The following is a 15,944-nucleotide window of genomic DNA, read 5'->3' as shown; positions in this document are numbered from 1 at the left end:
ACTAAGGTAGATTTCTATGTAGATTCTATACTGAAACCGGAAGTAGTAGATCTGTAACTTCCGATTGCAACAAATATATAAGGCCAGAGATGGAACTTGTTCTTCGCATGCTAATGCCACATCACCAACAGTTTTTCGCTCTCTCTTATTATTTTTCCTATATAGGGATCAATACTGAAACCGGAAGTTTTACTAGTTAAGGAAGGTGATGGAACCTATTCTTTGGAGGCTGAATCGATCCTAGAAAAGTGTTTCTCGCTATCTCTTAATTCTTCTTGCTATATTTTGCTTTGATACCTATCAAAAAAGACGGATGAATGGACACAGTCTTCTATAAGATTTCCCATAAAAGTCTAAAACTATGGTTTATAATACAACTGATATATTCACTTTTACTATTCGATTTATGAAATGAAGGACTTTGAGTTATACGTCCCATGGTTATGCCGTATGAACTAAAGGAGAGGGATGATGATGAGCAGTGAATGGAATGGTAGAATGAAGAAAGGAAGAGGAAACACGAGAACCATGAAAAAACCCACGCACACAGTGTTTGTTCACCACAAAGTCCACTTGGTGCGAGCTAGGATCGAATCAGGAACGCCATGCACCAGAGCTGAAAATTCTACCACTGAGCCATCGCTGCCTCCACTATTCGATTTATATTTCCCATTCTGATTCCTCACAGAATTTACCCAAGTCTTAGGTCTCAAATACTGTTTTAGTGTTGTGGCCGCGATAGCTCAGTGGTAGAGCGTTCACCTCTGGTGCATGGAGTCCTTGGTTCGATCCCAGCTCGCGCCAAGTAAGCTTTGTGGTGGACAAACGCCGTGTCCATGTTTTTTCTCGGGGTTATCCCGTTTCCTCTCACATTCTTTATTCCATTGTTTCATTTTTCTCATCACCGTCTCCTTTAGCCCAGCCGGCATAATCGTGGGACGTAAAACTCAAAGTCTTTCATTTCATAAATTGAACAGTGAAAGTGAATATATCAGTGCATTATAAACTAGAATGTTAGACCTTTATTGGAAATCTTATAGAAGACTGTGACCATCTATCCATCTTTCTTTGACACGTACCAAAGCAAAAGCTAGCAAGAAGAGGTAAGAGATAGCGAGAAACATTTTTCTGGAATCGATTCAGCTTGCAAAGAATAGGTTTCATTTAAGGTTTAAGGTAAAGAATACGTTTCAGATTTCATTTTTGTTTTACTGTTACGTAATTTATAATATGAAAAGTGTAAATTGATAACGTGATCGTACGAACAAGATAAAGAGCATTTATAAAAGTTTATAAATACACAAGTCCTTGCACAAAATAGTCCAATTATAAATATAGTTTAAATGTTATCTCACACCCTTCAAGAACCTCTCGTGAAGAGGAAGAATTCCGATAACTTCTAGATGATTAATTTTTTATATCAGAGAATACTTTTTGCACATACATTACCAGAAATTTCGAGACTAGATGAGAAAAAAAATTCAAAAATCGAAACTTCAACAAAATTTATGAGACGAGAACTTGAGTTGTTGAGTTAATTTTGACTTTAACGTCCCTTTCAGCATCGAGACTATATGAGACATGGATTTACTGATTATCGTGGAATCCAAACCACATGAGCTCCAGCCGGGAATCGAACCCGGGTTTCGCATGCCAAAGGCGTGTACGCTAACCGCTTAGCCACGGAGGAGCTAGGCCGAGAACTTATCTTTCGTCTTGTCTCGTATCATGGACACCACTCGTCTCGTCTCGTCTCGTATCTTGGACAAAACTAATTTGGATCATTTTTCACAAATACCTGTCAGATGAATTAGATAAAAGAAAAAAAACATGGTATTTTAAACTTATTTTCCCTATAGCCCAGCCACCTCCTCCCCAACAAAGAAAGAAAAAAAAAAGTATGAAACAATGACCTGAAGAGATTTTATAAAACTACGCTGGTGTTACAGTACCTTTTTCCTGAAATGGAGGATCAATAATTGCTGTCCTAAATTCATCTACAGTTGCTCTTCGGACGGTGTTCAAAATAATATACTTCAAACTAGATCCAACGTAGTGATCAATGGGAACGATAATAGCATATCCACCAATAACAGCACAAGCCAGTATATTTGCCTGAAAAAAAAAAACAGATTATGAATACATACGGATAAAATAATTTAGTATCTGTAACAGAAATGAAGTATTTGTGCAGACGAATATTTTAATATGAAGTGTGGACGATATATGTTTTTGCACCCAGGTTGGTCTATATTTTTTGTCTTATTTTGGTGTCAGGAATCACCTCCCAAAATGTTGTCGGTGTTATCTTGAAACACCCTATATATATATATATATATATACAAAGTATTTATCACGTGCGGGTGCAACCCTATGTTATATGGTTGTCTAATCGCCTATCTTTTAACCTCAAAAATGTTCTTTCAAGTATTAGAGCAGTGTCTCACTAAAAAAACTCGGGCAAAGACAGTAAAGAGGATCACACGAAATATAAGGTATGGATAACCATAGTTAAAGTCACCGTTACCCGTTAAAATATTAACGACTCGATTCCATTAAACTCAACCGAAATAATCGCTTGAGTTATCTATTAAAAACAATTTAAAATTTTGCTTAGATATAAATGTATGGGATATAGATAACCACCGTAAAGGTTACCGTAACCAGTTAAGTTTAACGCATTGACTTCATTAACGAACACGGCTGAAGTAATAGCTATCTAATGCAAAAAAACAATTACAGAAAGTCGCTTATATGTATGGGATATAGATTGTAGATAACCACTGTAAGATTCGTCATTATCCGTTAATATGTTAACAGATTGACTCTATTAACGAATTCAATCGAGGTAATTGCTCTAGCTATCTACTGCAAAAACATTTTTTAAAAAAAATTGCTTATATCCATGGGATATGGGCTATAGATAGTCACCGTTAAAGTAGCTTATCCGTTAATACGTTAACGGATTGATTCCACTAATGAGCTCGATAAAGATACTCACTATCTATCTACTGCAAAAAGCAGAATTCAAAAATTCTGTTACATGTATGGGATATGGGCTGTAGATAGCCACCGTTAAAGTCCCCGTTATCCGTTAACATATTAACAGATTGAGGCCATTAACGAAGTCAATTGAGGTAATTGCTCCAGCTTTCTATTGCAAAAACAATTTTTTAAAAATCGCTTATATCCATGAAATATGGGCTAAAGATAGTCACCGTTAAAGTAGAGCGTTTGGTCGTGACCAAGAAGAAATACTATGCAATCATGTAAAGATTTTGTATACTTAAGTAGTCTAATGCCACTAAGAAAACCAGAATTTCTAAAACTAGTTTAGAAACTTGCTGAAAAACTAAAGAACATAATATGCGACGAGTCTTTTGATGAAGACTGGATACAGAGCAATAAATGTAAAGACTGGATCCATGAACAATGAATCAATTTTGAAGGCAGACTATTCTATCATTGTGATTTGTGTCAGAACAAAAAATAACGATTCTTGATGAGATTAAGAAATTTATGATATATTTTTTAATTTTTATTTTAGGCTGTATATTAAAGCCTAATAAACCTCTATTTTCTGTAAGAACTTCAGTAACTAAACAGCCAACATTTGCAATTTGTTCTGTTATTAAATTACCTCAAAAGACCAATTTTCTATAGTTTTATGTTTGTCCGATACCACCCTCCACTTTTTAAGAACGCTAATTTGTGTTACCTTTGATTTTGTATAAAATTATATATTATTAGTTTTCACTTGTCAAATCACTTTTAACATGTTGTGTATAAAATATCAAGGTATCATTTTGTGCATTAAGTAATTTGATATAGCTATTTTTCAGCTTGACAGAGTAAAAAAAGCTAAGGTGTCCGATACTGGACGACTTTCCCCTACATTAAGGGGTCACTTAAAAAAAGTGGGGGACAATGCCCCCTCTTGCTCCTCCTAATCGCCGCCCATGGTGCTAACTATAACACCTCCTATCAGTATTGAGGTCATGGAAGTATGTATGAACCCGTATTCTCCTTACGCTTGATTCAAATAGACAGCGTACCTGAACCTTTCACTTTCACTGAAGTAACGTCCTTCATCGAGAACCTATTCTGTACTACAAATACTGAATTAAAGATGGACATAAAGAAATAATTAAAATCCACTAGCAAGGATAATTACGATATACGAGGAACCACTCCAATTTAGCAGTAACTACGTTTTACATACATCAGGTAAAAAAAGGCAAACATGGTAGTATGAATCGAATTTCTCTTCAGAGATTTTTGCAACCCAATGTTTAGCATATCTGTTACACTCAGTACAGTTTTCTTCCTGAGGCAGAGAAAGTTTTCTACTAAACAAACGAAAAATGGTTAGTTTCTCAATCCTGGCTTATACCAAAAAACACCTAAAGGAAACGCTACGTGACTCTTGTCTGTTTAAAATTCCTTTAAAAAACTATTTCTTTTGGTAATTTGTATCCCATTAACATTACACACATCACACTTTTGTTTGTTTACATTTTTTTTTTCAGTCATTAAGGGCAATACTTTAGAGATCCAGATAAAAGAACATATTAACTTTGCCACTGTTTCTTCCAATATTTGTTTCCGAATATTCTTTTTTCCTTAAAATGACAGCTGAGCACTGAAGAGAAAAATAACTGTATGCATATACAGGGTGTAACTTACCGTAAACTGGGGCGACTTCGGACAGTCGGGGCGACTTCGGACATTATGACGCCTATGAGTTTTAATGTTCTCTCTCATTGCTATCGGGCTTCAAATAAACCACAATGCATTACAATCAAGTCTGTATTGTTGGTTTTACCGACTTCAGTTATTATAAGTTCTATTGTTGGCACCAACCCTTGAAAAATAGTCTTTGTTCTTGCCGATAATATTTTCTATTGTTACCGCGTGGCTGAAAAACCTCTTTGTTGGGAAGCCTTCGCCGAATGTCAACTTAAGTCGAATATCCGTTCGCACGCACCTGGTGTTCGGTATTGAATTTAGCTAGTCAGTTCAAATGTAATCATTAGAGAGGTTCAGCTGAGAACGTTAATTTGAATTGTAAGTCAAGTGTGAGGTGACTTCGGACATGGTACGAGTGTATAAGAAAATTGTAGGGGGTCGGCCCTATCGACATTACAGCAGTGAAAATTTACAAAAGGCCGTAAGTGCGATCCTTTCGAGGAAAGTATCAATAAGGCAAGCTGCGAGACAGTATCAGGTACCAAGGAGTACCCTTTCTGACAAACTAAGAAACAAGCATCCAGGTCACCATGGAGGTCAGAAGTGTTTGACATTCAAAGAAGAACAGCTTGTACAGCGACTCATGAAATGCGCTGAATGGGGTTTCCCGTGTCGAATATCAGACGTTCAGCTCATAGTTCAGGGCTACTTGAACAGAGTAGGCAGAGTAGAAAAGCGATTTAGGAATAATTGCCCAGGTTCCGAATGGTGCAAGTTATTTCTTCAGCGCCGCCCTGAACTTTCACACAGATTTGGAGAAAATGTAAAACGATTTCGTGCTGCTGTTAATTGTGAGATGCTAAAACAACTATTTCGACAATTTGGAAGAAGTTCTGGATGGCGTACCACTATCAAATATAATAAATGACGATGAGACAAATTTCACAGATGACCCTGGCAAATCCAAGGTGATTGTAAAGAGAGGATGTAAACACCCAGAACTCATAAGGGACACGTCAAAAGCCAGTGACTCAGAAGATACCCCATGCATTGTTTGCAGTGAGCTGTGGTCGCGAAGTAAGCCTGGAGAAGAGTGGGTCAGGTGTCAAGTTTGCAAAGGATGGGCACACGAACAGTGTGCAGAGTTTCCCAGAAAGCAATATAAGTGTGTCACATGTAAGTAAAAAATGTGTATCTTCTTTTGTCAATCTCAAATTTCTTATGTCTCATTTCCTTGTTTTTTTAACACTACCCGTATTGGTTTCATCATCATTGTAAATTGAAATAGAGCATAATCCTGAAATGAAAACAATAAATGTAAAATAAATAAAAAGAAACCTAAAAACAATGATTAAAAAGTCAATTAAGACATGGTTAATCACCCCGTATAATATACTTAACAAATTCTGTCCGAATACACTCCTGTTGATGCACATAAATCGGAAATACATTAAAAATAAATAGTGTCCGAAGCAGCCCCAGAATGTGAGGTGACTCCGGACATCGTTTATGTTTTTTTTACTATTGTTGTAACCATGTCTACTTTCTTTGCTGGCCATCAAATGATAAGTAAAGCCTTGACTAATATATATTATTTTTTCCATTATGGTATTATAATTATTACAAACATAAACTAAAAAAAAAAACTTTAAAAAATGTCCGAAGTCACCCCAATTTACGGTATTTAATGTAACAAACGTCGGGAGGCGATTCCTGACACTGAGATAAACAAAAGGGTTCTATAAGCGTAAGGCCTATTGGACATATTACCAGAGTTAGCAAGAGCCGAAAGTGTGGGAAAAGTAAGTTTGAAGCGGTACCGTAAGAAACAACGTAATTAAATATATATCCTAGTTCCTTGTAAATATGGTATTGGGGAAGTTGTTTAAATGCCGTTTTTATATTTTTTCAAACATCGTCTAATAATATCGACAATTGTTCCGATAATATAACAAAACTTTTAACAAAAACATTAAAAAAAAAAAAAAAAAAAAAAAAAAAAAAAACAGTATTTACTAGTCAAGCACATAGCTGAGTTAAGTTGATTTTGGGTTTAACGTCCCGTTCAGCAGCGAGGCTATATGAGACGTGAACCTACTGATTAACGTCGAATCCGAACCACATGAGCTCCCGCCAAGAATCGAACCTGGGTCTCCCACGCCAAAGGCGCGTACAGCCACGGAGGAACTCTCAAGCACATAGCGCCTGTGAAGTTTGATAAAGCTAAATTGTAAATGATCATTACAAATAGTGTGTTAGTCATAATTTCATGGTTTATTTCTGCCAATAGCTCATGCCCGCAGGTTGCGAACCACTGATTTATACCGTTTACCTAACATCGTTAGGGGCATTCAGGAAGTCTAGGAAGCTCAGGTGGGCATGTCATGCAGCCAGAATGAAAGGCAGAAGGAGTGCTTTCAAAATTTTCACTGAAAACTCAATTGGAAAAGATCATCAGGAAGACCTAGGCGCAGAAAGAAGGACGATATTACGATCTATCTGGTAGTAATAGAAATGGATCCGGTTGGCTAAGGGCAGATGATAATAGTAACTGCGATATTCCCAGTTCATGAATAAAGCTATGCGATCAGATGGCAACGATCGAATGTGTGATACAGGGTCAGCGCATCAAATTCCAAAAACATTTTTTACCCAAAGTTTCCTTTACTTACTTTTTCTGCTAGTTTTTAATTCAATCTCACTTCCTATACCTATCTGGTTCAAACGTCAACATAAAGACATATGCCTCACTGGAAATCAAACCCAGGACTTCGAATTTCAACATCACACACGATAACCATTTGGTTGTACATATAGACATTATCTTCGCTCCCCCTCCCTACGGTCAAAATAGCAATTTAAACCCATTTATTGGACACATATTACAAAGTATTACAAATAAATAGATTTCGAAATGTATTCGTCAATAAACATATAACGTACAAAGGGGGAAATAAATTTTAATTAACTTTAATTACGTTATTATAGTACATATTACACTGAATATCTCTGAAAAGAGAAAGTAATTAGAACCCATCATCAGTGCCACGTTTTCGTAATTATCTACAAAATTTCCAACTTATTATGTTTTCCAGCTGTTTCCTTTTTTTGTTCATTTTATCGACTAAACAAAAAACATAAATCTAATTAAATACTAAATAAATGTAACAAAATGAATTAAATATGAATGCCCTACCTTATGTGTAATTGATATAAAGAACAAAGGAACTATAAGTAATCCACATCCAAAGGTCATCCAGAAATTAAAATCGTTCTGCAAAAATGACACATTATCTGCAATAAAAGAGAGAAAAATTGGATTTATATTAATATAAACAGTAATAAAAACATGTACAAGTATTGCGAGATATTTTCTCAATGATTATTGAAACCGAAGTTGTAGTAGACCTCTATCACTTCCGGTTTTAGTAGCGCTATTAAGAGTGGAGATGTAATATACTTTTGTGACGCTTAATTGATTGCACGAAACTGCTTTTCGCTCTCAATCACCGTTCTCGCTCTACAGTTGGGGGGGGGGGGGCGGTGGCTCAGTGGTAGAGTGCTCTTCTCTGGTGCATGAGGTCTCTGGTTCGATCCTCGATCAAGTAAGTTTGTGGTAGACAACATCGTGTCCGTGGTTCTTCTCGGGCTACTCCCGTTTCCTCCCATATTTTCATTCCACTAATTTTTCCATCGTTATTCACTTGCCTTAATCATAATTTCCCTTAGCCTAAAGAGCGTAACTTTAGGATTTAGGATTTCAATTTCTGAGCTTTCGGTATCTATGGCTACGTTACCCCGTCACATTTGAGGGTTGACGTCCGTCGGCAAGCACACTATCTTGGGAAAGGGAAGGAAGTGGCCCGAGACCTATATGTTAGGTACCATCCCGGCATTTGCCTGGTGTGAATAAGGAAAACCCATGAAAACCTCATTCATGATGGCTGGTCTGAAAAAGCTTTTTACACTTTTTCGACCGAGTGCCCCCTCTGGGAATCGAACCCGGGACCGTTCTCACCGAAGGTAAAGGACATAACTGTGGGGCGTTAAACTGAAAGATTTCATTTCATTTTCGCCCTATAGTGATCAATGTTAAAACCGGAAATGTTAAACTGCTGTCATTTCCGGTTCAAATAGATGGTATCTATTCTTAGAAAGCTAAACCTATATACAGTGCGTCCCACTAGCTTTCGAATCCGAAAAAAACGTTATAGTTTCCGAACAAATATACATAGGAAAATGAAATTCACAATACACGTGCCTAGTTTCATGCTGAAAACATGACTATCACAGCAGGTGCTGAAAGTGTCCTCCCTGGACGTCAAGACATGTTTGTACACGGCATTCCATATTGTGAAAAGTCCGATGTAGAGTCTTTGGTGTGATCTCATGAATCGCATTTTCAATGTTGTTTCGCAACTCTTGCAGTGATCGTGGGTTGTTTCTGTAGACACAACCTTTAAGAAAACCTCATAAGATGAAATCAGGTGGTGGCAAATCCGGGGATCTTGGCGGCCACAATCCTTTGGAGATTATCCTGTCACCAAAAAAGGACTCAATTTCTGCCATGGGCACGTTGGAAGTATGGCATGTTGCTCCGTCTTGTTGGAAATAACCGCGACGCAGTTCTTGATCGTCCAGCTGATTCACAAATTCACTGAAGATGTGTAAGTAAACTTGTATGTTTACTGTATCTTCAAAAAAGATGGGTCTAATGATACGCTGTCAGGAAATTACACACCAAACTCCCACCTTCAAGGGATGAAGTGGAATCTCATGGTACACATACGGTTTTTCGGCGGCCCACACCCGAGTATTCTGCGAGTTCACATAACCGGAGAGATGGAACCAAGCTTCATCTGTGAACCAAGTATAGTCTAGGATTCCTGGATTGTCATGCAACAAAGCTTGCAACCAACGACAATACATCACGCGCTTTTCCCAATCTGTAGTCTTCAACTCCTGGACGACTGTCACGCGATATGGAAACAGCTTGGCTCTTTGTACAGTTGACTTTGACATCCCTACCTCTTGTGATAATCGACGCAGGCTCTTGTTAGGGGACTGCAAAAGACGTTGCCACACATTCTGTAATGTCTCCTCGGACATCCGTGGACGCGCGCCTCCATGTCCCGTAAGCAACGTTCCTGTTGTTTCGAACTTGTTCACCAAATGATGTATTGATGATTTCGATGGTCCTTTACGGCATCCAAATTCACGCCAAAATTCACGTTGAACGGTCTGATACGATCCCGATATCCAATATTTTTTAACAATGAACACGCGTTTCTGTGCGGTGTACAGAACCATCCTCGCGATGCAGCGACTCGAGTCACACTAACGCACGCGCACCACGCCAAGCAGAACTTCCCCTGGCGCCACCTATCGTCTTTGTTTTGACGTGTGCGCTTCTGTTCAACCCTTTCTCGTGTTTAGCATGAAACAAGGTACGTGTATCGTGAATTTCATTTTCTTATGTACATTTGTTCGGAAATTATAACGTTTTTTTTTTCGGGTTCGAAAGCTAGTGGGACGCACTGTATTTTTAAAAACACACTTCTCGCAATCTCTTATCGTTTTTGCTCTATAAAGATCAATATTGACACTGGAAGTTGTAGTGGAATTTATCATTTCCGGTTTGAATGGAGAGTTATGGATGGAGATTAAACGAATTGTTTGGCCTCTAAATCGATTGCAGAAACCGCTTCTCGCTATCTATTATCGTTTGTCCTCTATAGTCATCAAGGTTAAAATAGGAAATGGTTGATTCCTACCACTTTTGGTTTATCACCTTCTTTAACGAACTCGCTTCCTAGGCTTTCACTCTCCATCTACATCCTGGCCACAATTTATGGTGAACGATCAAGTAGTTCTTCAGACTTTTCGTCTTCCGGACGGACTCACGAACAGATAGGAGCTTTGGTTGCTAAGTACTGATGAAATACTTTTTTTCGCGACAACACTTTCATGTCATATTTTCGAGACGAGACAGTCTCAAATCTTGTCTCATGCGCATTCTTAAATATATATCGTTACTCGATTATTGTATGCCCAGTTTCCAGGTTTAATGTATGCTTTAAGTGCACGAGGCCCCGGATCCGATTCGCGCACCCGCAGCCTCAGAGTAAAATTAAGAGCTTTCAGCAATGAAAAAAAAAAAAAAAAGAAGAAGAAGAAGAAGCAAAATATCAAAGAGGTGCAGGAATTATTCTCTGATTATTTGTTCAATTTGTCTTTCGAGAAAGTCTGAATATTTACCTCTTGAATTTGATTCAATTATTTTGAACATTATCGATCTCTATGAAATACACTGGAAAGATGTTTTGACTTAATTTTTACTTTAGCGTACCCTTTCAGCAGCGAGGCCATATGAGACGTGAACCTATAGTTTAATGTCAAATCCGAACCACACGAGCTTCCACCTGGAATCGAACCCGGGTCTTCACTTCAAAGGCGCATATGCTAAACGCTCAGGCATGAGAAAGCTCTCACTGGAAAGATAGGTTGCACGTGTTAGCATGTATTGATTATTAGCACTCCACTCAACTCACCTAAATCGAATATGATATCGAGAAATTATTTCCAGAAAAGATTTGTATTGTTTCTCCTTAAATGAGTCTATATCTAGTTTGATCTATCTATGATGTGTGCGGCAAAGTTGCGAACTAACTTCTTTGTTTTCAAGTGACGCCAGTGACATGGCAGTGTTGCAAGAGGTACTGGGTTTACTGGGTTTGGTGCGAGCTAGGAATAAACCAGGGACCCCACACGCTAGAGGGAAGCACTCTATCACTGAGCCAAGGTAGACCTTTATGATGACGGGTCAATACCGGAAAATGTTAGTTGTGAAAATATGGAGCAGAAGCAGGTCAATATTAAAAAAAAAGAAAATGAGAAACCTGTTTCTCTTTTAATGCTCTTACTCGCTCCCGTAGACAATACATTTTGATACATATACTGACGAAAAGATTGACTGATTGATTTTTAGTTTAGCGTCCCTTTCAGCAGCGAGGCTATATGAGACGTGGACCTACTGATTAACGTGGAAGCCGAACATGAGCTCCCGCCGGGAATCGAACCCGGGTCTCCCACGCCAAAGGCGCGTACGCTAACCACTTAGCCACTAGGGAGCTCTACTGACGAAAAGAGTCCCTCCTCCCAAAGAAGAAGAATTCGTTGCACAACACCCTTCTGTAGGGTTAAAGGGAGTTTCTGAAAGTAAGTTTCGTTTCTAACATGGTGAAAAGTTGTATTATCGGGGATCACAAATAGTATATAACCTATTGCATATTAGCAGAATCAATTTTTGTTATCACTATATGAAGGGAATAGGATTTAGTGTGTCAGCCTCTTCGATACGCCACTGATCTACAAAGCAGATTTTTGTATACTAGCTGAACCTGCGCTCTCTACATAGCGCATCATTCGCATATGAGCATAAATCTCCTTCCTTACAACATATGTACATGTCCCTTTACAGACACAATTGAAAGACGTCTTGATTAAAAAAAAAAAAAAAAAAAAGCAAGGGGTATCATAAAGGGGAGATTTTTTCGATTATTTTTTCTCAATATCTCGCACCGTTTGCAAGATTTGAGTCTACTTCCGGTTGGAGTTTCTAATTTATGCATGACCAGTGTTTACTTTCTTCTTGCATGCAGTATGTAATAAGCAAATACATTACATATACAATTAATTATAATGTCAGTTATATATGGTGTTCATTAGGCAAAACACTCAAAAAATAAAGATTTATCTTAAACTCGAGAAATGATTATCCTTCCTTTTTCACTATTATTTGGCCATGGAACAAACGCCTGAGACATATACAACCCCAATATACAACATTGGTGAGTTGGAATGTATAACGCATAGGATATGATGCTTTTTTTTTAAATTTCAACGCTTCCAGTGTACCCTAAAAAATGTAATAAAGAAATAATGGCCATGTTTTTTTTAAAAAAATATTCAATTAGAACTGGACAATCTACGCAAAATTTCCAATCGATCAGTGAAAATGTCATCTTTCTAGAGCCTGTAGTTTCCGAGATTTCATTGTCGAAAGGATTGACCACAAACATATAAACATAGTTTAAAACAACTCGGAAGATGGAAGCACAACTCACACGCATTGATTTTAGAGAAGGCTTATTAAAATACAAAGGCTCTGAACAATAATTTTATATCATAAACTTTATAAAAAATATATAGTTAACTAATTTAGACTATTTAAAGTACAAATACTCAAAATGTTTGTCTCTGTTAAACGCGAAATCTCACATAACCGTAAATGAAAGATTTGAAAGCCAAAGTTATAGGTTGGAGCTCAGGCGCCTTTAGTTGCTATTGTAGCATTTTAATAGATAGATACTTTCAATAGTATGAAGAAAATATACCAATTTTAATAACAATTCTCACACTTCTGTCTACCGCACAGACAGCTGTTTCTGTTGTTTTATTAAATGCAATATGAATATACGTTTCCTTTCTTTTCTGAGAAGTTTTAATACTTTATGTAATCCTTTTAATATCGGAATGCATTGCTTTATATAGTGATTCTTTTCTTTTCTTTCTTTTTCTTTTTTTTTTCGTTTCCACTTTGCACTTCAAAAGTACAGGACAAGTCAAAATGATAGACCCGATTTCAGAAAACGGATTAAATTTCTAACCCAGATCGAATCGTCTACGGGGACCCAAAGATGAAAGTCTAAAGGAGTCAGTTTAATCTCACACATGTTATTGTGAGACATGCGTTGCTAAAGGTTAACTTAAGTTTAGTTGAGTTTATACACAGTATTTCCACTTTCTACCGTTAAGTCCAGCATATGGCGTTGACTGGAGAACAGAGATCTTTCTGTGTGCTTGATTATCATGTAAACAAGTCTGTGATTAGTGTGCATATGACTTGGCTCCATGTGATTTCTTCATGTTGGGTTTTGTAAAGGATTAGGTTTACCTACCACCACTTTCAACAACATTGGATGATTTGCTGTCCCCATCACAGCAGCCATTGCTGATATTAGGGATGCGCACGAGACAAGATTTGTGGCTGTCTCCTCTCGAAAATGTGCTGTAAAAGTGATGTCTCGACTCGAAAAATGTATATTTTTCTATTAGAAGAGCCGTGTCTCGACTCGAATTTTGTCAGGAAAATCCTGTCTCGACTCGTCTCGTGCGCATCTCTAGCTGATATTAACCGTAACGTGCTTCAAAAGTTTTGGCTTTCAAAAGGTTTACCTTTCTTAACATATGTCTCATAATAACGTGTTTATTAGATTGCACAGAATGAATAAATTTCTGAAATTAAATCCATCATTTTGACTTACCCTGTAGTAGTGGTTCTCAAACTTTCCGATAACGCGGACCCCCTGTGCATTCGGAAAGTGATCCGCGGACCCCCTTGCAATGCTATCTGAAATTTCACATGGTATTAAAAACTAAACTGACTAGAATTACCACTGACAAGAAAATAATCAAGAAAAATATTGCAATAAGTAATTTATTTTAAAGAAACGTGACTGTTTCCTAGTGAATGAAATTTCAATTGAAAATACAATAACTTTCAAGACTGGAAATCAATGCTTTTTTTTTTTTTTTTTTTTTTTAAGGAAATTCACTTGATGAACAATGTTCTCAAATGTGAAGTCACTAATATCAAGAATGAAATTATTTCTTTTTTTCCATAATTGCACTGAAATCCGGAATAAGTTTTGTCACTGTTAATATTAGGTCCGATTCCCCATTAAAACGATTTCGCTTTCAGGCTTTAATACTGCAAAGAGCAGAAAAGATCTGTTCACATAGTAAGTGGTAGGGAAAGGCATCAAATGTTGCAATGCTTTTTTTTAGACAACTCTTCATACTCACCGGACAGAAATTTAGTAAAGTAAGAAAACATTTAAATTTAGAAACGTAAGTATAATTTCTAATTGCTTCCTTTTTAGTAACTTAAAAAAATACTTCTTGCATAACAGCTGTGAGTTTCATTTTATTATAACACATTTCAAATTTTAGGCGTCGCGGACCCCCCAGGGGTCCGCGTACCCCACTTTGAGAACCACTACCCTGTAGTATAACATTACAAACCATGCAGTGACTTTTGGTGTTCGCATGTTATGGCCATCTTGTAAAGTACAGCAGAAAAGCACTCACACATCCCCCGCGTAAACGCCTTCAACTAATAACGGTATAGAAACACACCACAGCGACTCTATAAAACAAACGACGCACGAACTCGTCAGATGGGTAATACTATATAATACCGTTTTTGTCTTTCTTTCTCGAGATTGGCGGCAGGGTTGCGTACGAGAGAGGTTTTGGGCGTCCCTTTTCAGCACAAAGGCTATACGAGACGTAGATAACACTTTAAGGTGACATCTGAACTACCGTAATGTGTTCAAGGCTCTCCAATAGGGAATCGAATCCGAGACTCCGTGCACCAAAGGGCTTGAATGAGACCGAGATTATCTTGGTTTGTTGTCATACGACGTTCTGCCTTCTTTGAACTGTCGGACCTACGAACGCACATTAGACAGCATCATCACGTGTCTCACTCAACTGGCAATGAATTTCAACCGGTGTCACACCACGCGAAATATCCTATGCTTGAATGGGATGGAATAGTATCTAAATGTATGTAAACGTTTTTAGTACCAACTAAAAATCTGTTTTATTCCTGGGGGCCCCAGAGCTCCGGAGCCCTCGGTGATTGCCGACCTGTCGACCTGGCCAGACCGCTCCTGTGGGACTTCGACCTTCAGCCTGAGACACTGATATAAAGGACGGAAGGTATGATTTAATTCGTAAAGCAAAGAATTTAATTCGTAAAGCAAACTTGCTACTTATTAAAGTATTCATTTAGCACATTAGTTCTCGAAAAATCACTTCTATTATCCGTGACGTACTTGAACAAAAGGTATCGATATTAATATACTCTGGTAAACTGTTAGATTCCTCAAGTACTTACCTACAACAGCAAAGAATACTGTAGCCGCTGTCAAGTAGCCCAGTACTAGTAATACTAGAAGTACTGAGAGTATTGGTATGCCTACAAACCACCAAAAGGCTAGCCATACACCACCAAATACCACTCCCATGGTAACAGACAATGCTACATGCTCTGAAAAAAATAAAATAAAAATAAAATGAACATTAATTCTCCATGTGGTATCACAGTCGGTTATTTATTAGAAACACATCTACATTATGGCATAAGTATGCAAATCCTCTTGAGGCCTTGGTGGTTCAGTGGTAGA

At 37.6% G+C, this 15,944-nt stretch overlaps 1 protein-coding gene across 1 annotated transcript in view; it reads right to left on the bottom strand.

The window, feature by feature from the left end:
• Positions 1 to 15,944, bottom strand: part of LOC145669649 (transmembrane 7 superfamily member 3-like) — an 80,334-nt gene that overhangs the window by 13,164 nt on the left and 51,226 nt on the right. Inside the window, exons 6-8 of the mRNA XM_081737897.1 lie at positions 15,656 to 15,808; positions 7,886 to 7,983; positions 1,953 to 2,115 (exon numbers count right to left, since the gene is read on the bottom strand). Coding sequence (XP_081594023.1) covers positions 1,953 to 2,115; positions 7,886 to 7,983; positions 15,656 to 15,808 — 414 coding nt within the window. The remainder of the gene's footprint in view (positions 1 to 1,952; positions 2,116 to 7,885; positions 7,984 to 15,655; positions 15,809 to 15,944) is intronic.

The sequence above is a fragment of the Thermobia domestica genome, chromosome 14 (genome assembly GCF_964235325.1).
Source record: "Thermobia domestica chromosome 14, izTheDome1.hap1.1, whole genome shotgun sequence".
In the NCBI taxonomy this organism is placed as follows: domain Eukaryota; kingdom Metazoa; phylum Arthropoda; class Insecta; order Zygentoma; family Lepismatidae; genus Thermobia; species Thermobia domestica.
The sequence above is the reverse complement of the archived record's forward strand: the minus strand, read 5'-3'. Positions and strand labels throughout refer to the sequence as shown.